This window comes from Myotis brandtii, unplaced genomic scaffold, assembly GCF_000412655.1.
Source record: "Myotis brandtii unplaced genomic scaffold, ASM41265v1 scaffold1112, whole genome shotgun sequence".
NCBI classification, from domain to species: Eukaryota; Metazoa; Chordata; class Mammalia; order Chiroptera; family Vespertilionidae; genus Myotis; species Myotis brandtii.
The window spans coordinates 320777-328477 of record NW_005353800.1 but is presented as its reverse complement, the minus strand read 5'-3'; the positions used below and the strand labels follow the sequence as shown (position 1 = coordinate 328477).

General features: G+C 52.1%; 2 protein-coding genes across 5 annotated transcripts in view; one reads left to right on the top strand and one right to left on the bottom strand.

Annotated features, from left to right (window-relative positions):
• Positions 1-4270, bottom strand: part of POLR2G (polymerase (RNA) II (DNA directed) polypeptide G) — a 7206-nt gene extending 2936 nt beyond the window's left edge. Inside the window, exon 1 of the mRNA XM_005857505.2 lies at positions 4240-4270. Within this exon, the coding sequence (XP_005857567.1) occupies positions 4240-4270 (31 nt within the window). The remainder of the gene's footprint in view (positions 1-4239) is intronic.
• Positions 4271-4772: 502 nt separating this feature from the next.
• On the top strand, positions 4773-7094 carry ZBTB3 (zinc finger and BTB domain containing 3). 4 transcript variants are annotated; one of them, XM_005857486.2, is made up of 2 exons: positions 4773-4792; positions 5264-7094. In XM_005857486.2, exon 2 carries the CDS (start codon positions 5313-5315, stop codon positions 6864-6866), a length of 1554 nt encoding a protein of 517 aa, XP_005857548.1. In that variant the 5' UTR covers positions 4773-4792; positions 5264-5312; the 3' UTR covers positions 6867-7094. The 4 variants fall into 4 exon arrangements, with proteins under 4 accessions (XP_005857548.1, XP_005857547.1, XP_014400592.1 ...); XM_005857485.2 differs by having other exon boundaries at positions 4784-4834; XM_014545106.1 differs by lacking the exon at positions 4773-4792 and adding an exon at positions 4799-4931.
• Positions 7095-7701: the final 607 nt, after the last annotated feature.

Genomic DNA, 7701 nt, shown 5'->3' with positions numbered 1-7701 from the left:
CGGGCCTCCGCGGACCCGATTGGACCTCGCTGTGGTGGGCGGGGAAACCCACGAGGCCCCGCCCCCGCCCGCCCACAAACGACCCAACCGGCGGCTCTCTTAAATTCGGTGCCCAGAATAGCAGCTCAATAAAGAATTCCTTTTGTTTTCTTTTTCTTTTGTTTTCTTTTCTTGAATAAAGAATTCTAAACGGAATTATGAATTAATTAGTTAATTAATTAATTAGTGAGAGGTGGCATGAATAAAACGCTTTAACAGAGCACATCCATTTAGCACTCCTGGTAGATGGTAGCAGAATTGAGTTAAGTCGTGGGACACCCAGCTGCTGGTGTCTAGCAATTGCTTGGATGTGGGGGGCTGGGGGGAGGGTAGAGGAGGAGCAGGGAACACATCGTAATTGGAGCCAGAATCATTCGTCATAAATAGTTAAAGCTCATCACCTCCTTTTTCCCAACAGGTTTGCTTCCAGAACACAGGTGCGTCGTGAAAACCACCACTAAGTCAAACCCAAAACGAGAAAGGCAGACTCGTCATTCTTGGACACACAGATTCCGGCAAGCCCACCCCTGCTGGGCCCCTGACCTACAAATGTGGTGGGATTCGCAAGGGAACCGTCGGAAATGTTGAGAAGGAGGCTGCTGAGATGGGAAGGGCTCCTTCAGTATGCCTGGGTCTTGGAGAAACTGAAAGCTGAACGTGAGCGCGGTATCACCATTGATGCCTCCTGGTGGAAATTCGAGACCAGCAAGTATTAGGTGACCATCACTGATGCCCCAGGACACAGAGACATGATCACAGGCACTCCTCAGGCTGACTGTGCTGTCCTGAGTGTTGCTGCTGCTCTTGGTGAATTTGAAGCAGGTAGTATATCTCCAAGAATGGACAGACCCGTGAGCATGCCCTTCTGGCTTACGCACTGGGTGTGAAACAGCTGATTATTGGTGTTAACAACGTGGATTCCACTGAGCCACCCTGCAGCCAGAAGAGATACAAAGGAGGATATTGTTAAAGAAGTCAGCACTTAGCCCTGGGAGATGTGGCTCAGTTGATTGGACATCACCCCCTGCACCAAAGGGTGGCTGGTTGGATTCCCAGTCAGAGCACATGCCCGAGTTTCAGGCTCAATCCGCGGTGTGGGGCGTGCAGGAGGCATCTGATGGATATTTCATTCTCGCATCGATGTTTCTCTCTCTCTCCCTGTCCCTTCCTCTCTCTCTCTAAAAATCAATACAAAATCTTTAAAAAAGGAAGTCAGCGCCAGCATTAAGAAAACTGGCTACAATCCAAACACAGTGGCTGTGGCTGTGGCTGAAACACATGCGGCCTCTTTGTGTGGCCTGGGCTTCTTCACAGCATTGCGGTGCGGCTCTAGGAGCAATTATCCCAAGAGGACCAACCAGAAGCTGTATCCCCCTTTAAAAGAATTTTGTTATTGATTTCAGAGAGGAAGGAAGAGGGAGAGACATAGAAACATCAATGATATCAATGATGAGAGAGAATCGTTGATCAGCTGCCTCCTGCATGCCCCCCTCCTGGGGATCAAGCCTGCAACCCTGGCATGTGCCCTGACTGGGAATCAAACCATGACTTCCTGGCTCTTAGGCTGATGCTCAACCACTGAGCCACACTAGGTGGGTTGTATCTTCTTTTATAACCTAGCCTCTTGAATGTCACATCTCCCTGGAGGAGACAGTCCCTCCCAGACTCAGGTAAGAGACCTTTCCTGATGGGAGGAGCATCACTGTCATATTGTAGGATGAGTGTGTGGAAGGGAAGATCTTGTCAAGGCCATCTTGGAAAAGATAGTCTGCTGTAAGAATAGAATCTCTGCAGCCTAGATCAGTGATGGCGAACCTTTTGAACTTGGCATGTCAGCATTTTGAAAAACCCTAACTTAACTCTGGTGCCGTGTCACATATAGAAATTTTTTGATATTTGCAACCATAGTAAAACAAAGATTTATATTTTTGATATTTATTTTATATATTTAAATGCCATTTAACAAAGAAAAATCAACCCAAAAAATGAGTTCGCGTGTCACCTCTGACACGCGTGTCATAGGTTCGCCATCACTGGCCTAGATAGTAGAGAGAAGCCCTAGTGATGATGTCTGCCATCACCTGTCTTCCAAAGATTCACAAGCAAGCAGCAGGTCCGGCCCCTGGGGGGCAGTCTTTGAGCAAGGATCACCCATCTTAGCTGCCCCTCTTCTTGCTTCTGGGCTCCTTCTTCTGTGCCACCATTTCTTCCAATAACTAGGATAATCCTGCCCCCAGCTGAGTCCAAATCCTCTGGCCTTGGGCATTACAACCATGTGGGAACACTCTACCAAGACAGATCTATAATAGTGATTAGGGGTGTGGCTATAAAGACCAACATTCAGTCTCAGCTCTGACTTGTATTCACTGAGTGACCATGGTCAAATTACTTAACCATGCTGAAGCTCAGTCTCTTCTTCTGTCTAATAGAGACAAGAAAGGCTATTTTTGGCCAAAACCGGTTTGGCTCAGTGGATAGAGCGTCGGCTTGTGGACTGAAAGGTCCCAGGTTCGATTCCGGTCAAGGGCATGTACCTGGGTTTCGGGCACATCCCCAGTAGGAGATGTGCAGGAGGCAGCTGATCGATGTTTCTCTCTCATCGATGTTTCTAACTCTCTATCTCTCTCCCTTCCTCTCTGTAAAAAATCAATAAAATATATTTAAAAAAAAAAAAGAAAGGCTATTTTGGAATCAGAGACTATATTGTTAGCATATTGCTAGCATTTAACAAATGCTAAACGGCACATATTTTTCTAACTTCTACAAATGCACAGAAACATAGAAGCAAAGCTTTGTAATCTTTTTCCTTGGGGGAAAGTTACTACTATAAGTAAGAAATGTCTTTAGTTTTAGCTTTAAATTTCACATAGTTTTTCATGTGCTATAATCTGTCTATACTAGCTTAGTACCTCTATTCCCTAAATGAAAGCTTTTATAAAAAAAAAAAATACAAACAACTAAATGGTGCTCTAGAAAGATGTGTCCTGGTACCTGTAGCCCTGTGTGCCCCACTTTGAGAAGCAAAGCCTCCAAGCTGTGCCCTGCTTTAATGGTGCTCCTGGGGGGTGAGAGAAGCCTAAATCCAGGGCACACTTGGTTCATTAAGCTCTGGTGGCCACTGGTGTGCACTGACCAGAGGGAGCACCTTCAGATTTGCACAGAGGTTGAAAGAACTGTAACTTTAAATATCTAGAGCCAGTATGCATGGCGATCCCAGAGTGTGCCAAGTCCACAGTCTTTTTGCCCAAACTCATCTTCATCGATCCTTTTGCACCTATAGAAACATGGTTGCTTTAGCTTCCCAAACAGCCTATGCCAGTGGTCGGCAAACTACAGCTCGAGAGCCACATGCGGCTCTTTGGCCCCTTGAGTGTGGCCACGAAGTTTCAACCGCACTGTACGTGCGCACCCGCACGTGGTATTTTGTGGAAGAGCCACACTCAAGGGGCCGCAGTTTGCCGACCACTGGTATGCTCCTTACTGCTTAGCAACTCCAGCAGCCCTCTGCCCCACAAGGTTTTCCTCCAGTCCCCAGCTTTAAATACTATCTATATGCCCATGACACTCCCAATATGTACCTCCAGCCCCGACGTTTCACGGGATCTTCAGGCTCACAAGTCTAACTGGCTAAGGGGAATCTCTGCATAGGGTCAAAAACAGAACTCTCAATTTTCCTCCCCATTGCCCCCATCTCAGAAGATGACTCTGTCAGCCACACCATTGCTCATGCTACAATTCTGGCCATCCTTGACTTCTTTTTTTCTCTTGTCCCTCATCTCTTATCTTTAAAAAAAAAAAAATTGTTGACTTTAGAGAGTGTGTGTGAGAGATACAGAAACACTGATTTGTTGTTCCACTTATTGATGCGTTCACTGGTTGATTCTTTTATGTGCCCTAACAGGAGATCAAACCTGCAACCTTGCCCTAACTGGTTTGGCTCAGTGGATAGAGCGGGGGTGAAGGGGGGAGTAGTAGGGGTGAAGCAGGGAGTAGTGGGTTACAGGCACTCAATTAACCCTGTGGACATATTGCTCTGGTCGGTAAAGAGGCAGGTGTCACTAACTCCCGAAGTACAGCCTTTCCTTTGTCTGGGGACGCCTCAAAGATGTCTTCACCAGCAGCCATGCCCTAACTCTCCTGTCCCGGGGGAATGCAGGGCCTCGTGCCCGGAGTTCAGGCCAGGACTGCGACAGCACTCACGCCCGCGCGGCTGGTTCTCGGACTCCGCCATTACGGAGTCGGGAGCCCGAGCCGTCGGGGTGAGGGGGGCGAAGCAGCGGGGCACTGAGGGTGTCAGGAACCTTCAGGACACAACTGAGGTTCAGAGGTGTGGCTGCTGCCCCCGGTCACGGCAGAGCGGGTCTCACACCCGGGCCTCCTGAGTCCCACACCAGCTTGTTCGTCCTCCTCCTCGGGTCAGCCTGCAGCCGACGCAACACAATTCTCAACGCGGTGCAAGGTTCCCCTCCCACCCCCACCCCGCGCCAGGTGGACGCGCTCGGCAACCTAGAGCGCGGTCCCCGCTTCAGGTAGATGGAGAAGCTCAGCCAATCCAGAGGGCTCTGAGGCAAAGAAGGCGGGACCAGGAAGAAAAGTTTAGGACAGCAACGCCAGCCAATCCGACGCCTCGCTGCCTGAGCGACGGCCACCAGCACCCACTTGGAAACGCCGCTCAAGAGTGGGCGGTGGTTAGTGCACAGTGAGCCAATCCGTGACAAGGGAAGGCAAAGTTGAGCCCGTTGCATCTGAGGAGGTGGGAAGGGGCGGAGTTCGCCCAGTGGCTGCTCGGTGGAGGGTGAGGGACCAGCTTTCTCTGCTAGTTCGCACCCTAGGACTTCTTAGCCCCTGGAATGCGAGAGAGGCTCAGGGAGTTCCCGGAGTGGGGCGTAGAGGTATCGCCGGGGAGGCCTGGGGGCGAGAGAGACCTCCAGTTGGAGGAGGTGCTGAAAGCCACCGGGTGGGCATAGAGGAAGCGGAGGCTGGTTAGGGGGAGGGACTTCCGGGGGCGGGGTTTGTTGGCTGGGTGGGGCCTGCTGCTGAGGTTAAGTCGAGGGGGCGGAGCTAAAAGACCACTGGTTTGTGACCTAAGAAAAAAAGATAGTAATGTAAGCGAGCGTTTTGGGGTCAGGACAGTGTTGCCAGAGGTATGTTGGTGGCAGCTCAGGGCTGATATGAAGGTTTCTGGGGCGGTTACCAGCCCTAACCCACTGTCCTCTCTTCCCAGGGAACCGCTGGTGGGGACCTTCCTAGGGGCCTGCCCCTCGTGGGGTGCTATGGAGTTTCCAGAACACAGCCAGCAGCTGCTGCAGAGCCTCCGAGAGCAGCGGTCCCAGGGTTTCCTTTGCGACTGCACCGTGATGGTGGGTAGCACCCAGTTCCTGGCCCACCGGGCTGTGCTCGCCTCCTGCAGCCCGTTCTTCCAGCTTTTCTACAAAGAGCGGGAACTGGACAAGAGGGACCTGGTGTGTATCCACAACGAGATTGTCACGGCCCCAGCGTTTGGGCTGCTTCTGGACTTCATGTATGCTGGCCAGCTGGTGCTGAGGGGGGACACCCCTGTGGAAGACGTGCTGGCAGCTGCCAGTTACTTGCACATGAATGACATCGTCAAGGTGTGTAAGCGGCGTCTGCAAGCCCGGGCCCTGGCAGAGGCAGACAGTACCAAGAAGGAGGAGGAAACCAGCTCACAGTCCCTGAGCTTGGAATTTCTGTCCCACACTTCCCGTGGCCCTCAGCCCTCCTTGGCATCTGCGGAGATATCGGGCCACTGGGGCAAAGGGGAGTGGAAAGGCCCTGCTGCTCCCTCACCGACTGTCTGTCCTCCAGACGAGCCGCCCATGCCCAGCGGCGCTGACACGACACAGCCTGGCGTGGAGGTTGACTCGCTGCATCTACGGGCTCCTCCTCCACCGGTGGCGGATGTCTCCCTTGCCAGCCCCAGTAGCTCCACAGAGCCCCTTCCTGCAAACTACTACTCTTCTGGCCTTCCCACAGTTTCAGTGGAGCCACTGGCTCCCCTCGACGTGGGTTCCGAGAGTCTGAGGGTGGTGGAACCAAGGGGAGCTGGAGGACCATTGCAAGGCTTCTACAGCCCCTCTTCTGCTGCAGCCCCAGTCCCAGCCCCAGTTCCGTCCCAGGCCCCAACCCCAGCGGAAGCTGAGCTGGTCCAGGTGAAAGTAGAAGCGATTGTGATTTCTGATGAGGAGCCCGATGTGTCGGAGGCTCAGCCTCAGGGGCCCGAGGGATTGTTCCCACCCGGGGAGGCCATGTATGGTGCTCAGCCTCCCCCTCCAGAGGCTTTTGAGGAGCCAAGGGCAGCAGGACTGGAGGAGGTGGGGCCAAGTGACCAGTTTCTGCCCTCCGATCCTCACCTACCCTACCATCTGCTGCCAGGTCCAGGGCAGTATCACCGCGGACTGGTGACCTCACCCCTGCCCGCACCCCCCGCCCTGCATGAGCCACTTTACCTGCCTTCTGAGTACGAAGCAGCCCCAGGAAGCTTTGGCGTTTTTACTGAGGATGTTCCCACTTGCAAGACATGTGGGAAGACCTTCTCGTGCTCTTACACGCTACGGCGCCACGCCACGGTGCACACACGGGAGCGGCCCTACGAGTGCCGCTACTGCCTGCGCAGCTACACGCAGTCAGGGGACCTGTACCGCCACATCCGCAAGGCTCACAATGAGGACCTGGCCAAACGTAGCAAACCCGATCCAGAGGCGAGCCCCCTCCTCGGAGTGCACCCCCTCCCTGGCTCCCCCACAGCAGACAGACAGAACTCTGGTGGAGGGCCACCCAAAGATTTTGTACTTGGCCCCAAAAACTAACATCTGGGGGAGCACGAGCTGATGCTAGGCCTGCTCTTGCGACACAGAAGGTTGGAAGCATCTCATTTCCCCTGCTGGGTGACGGGATGGGTGCTGCCCGGGCTGACGGTCCCTCCCACCCTTTTCTTCTCCCAGGCAGTTCCTCTCCAAGGGCGCTGGGAATTTTCCTGGGTGTAATCACTTCTCACTCTGCATTCCGGACCATAAAGCTAGCAGTGACGGTATCTTTTTGAACTGGTGTTGGCTGGTTTCTTCCACAAACCTGCATGACTCCTGCCGCTTTCATCCCTCTGATCAGCGGTTCTCAACCTGTGGGTCGCGACCCCCTTGGGGGTCAAACGACCCTTTCACAGGGGTCGCCTAAAACCATCGGAAAACACATATATAATTACATATTGTTTTTGTGATGAATCACTATGCTTTAATTATGTTCAATTTGTAACAATGAAATTGAGGGTCACCACAACATGAGGAACTGTATTAAAGGGTCGCGGCATTAGGAAGGTTGAGAACCACTGCTCTAGATCTTTTAAGAAAATGGCATCTGTCCTTGGGGTAGCGGTGAGGATCAGGTTGCTTATGAGGAAAGAAGTGGCATAGGCACAGGGTAATGTAGACTTTACGTAGGAAAAGTATACACATTAGGGAGTCTTACACAATCGTGTTTGTTATTGTAGTGAGCTCCTCTGTACTGGGCTGTATTAGGGACTTCATGTAAGTGCTCATTTAATCCTCAATAACTCTGAGGTATTAGCCCACCCCTTTTTTCCCACGGACAAGGGAACTTGAAATTCAAAAATTAAAGTTAACTTGTTCAAGGTCACAGAGCTGGTTA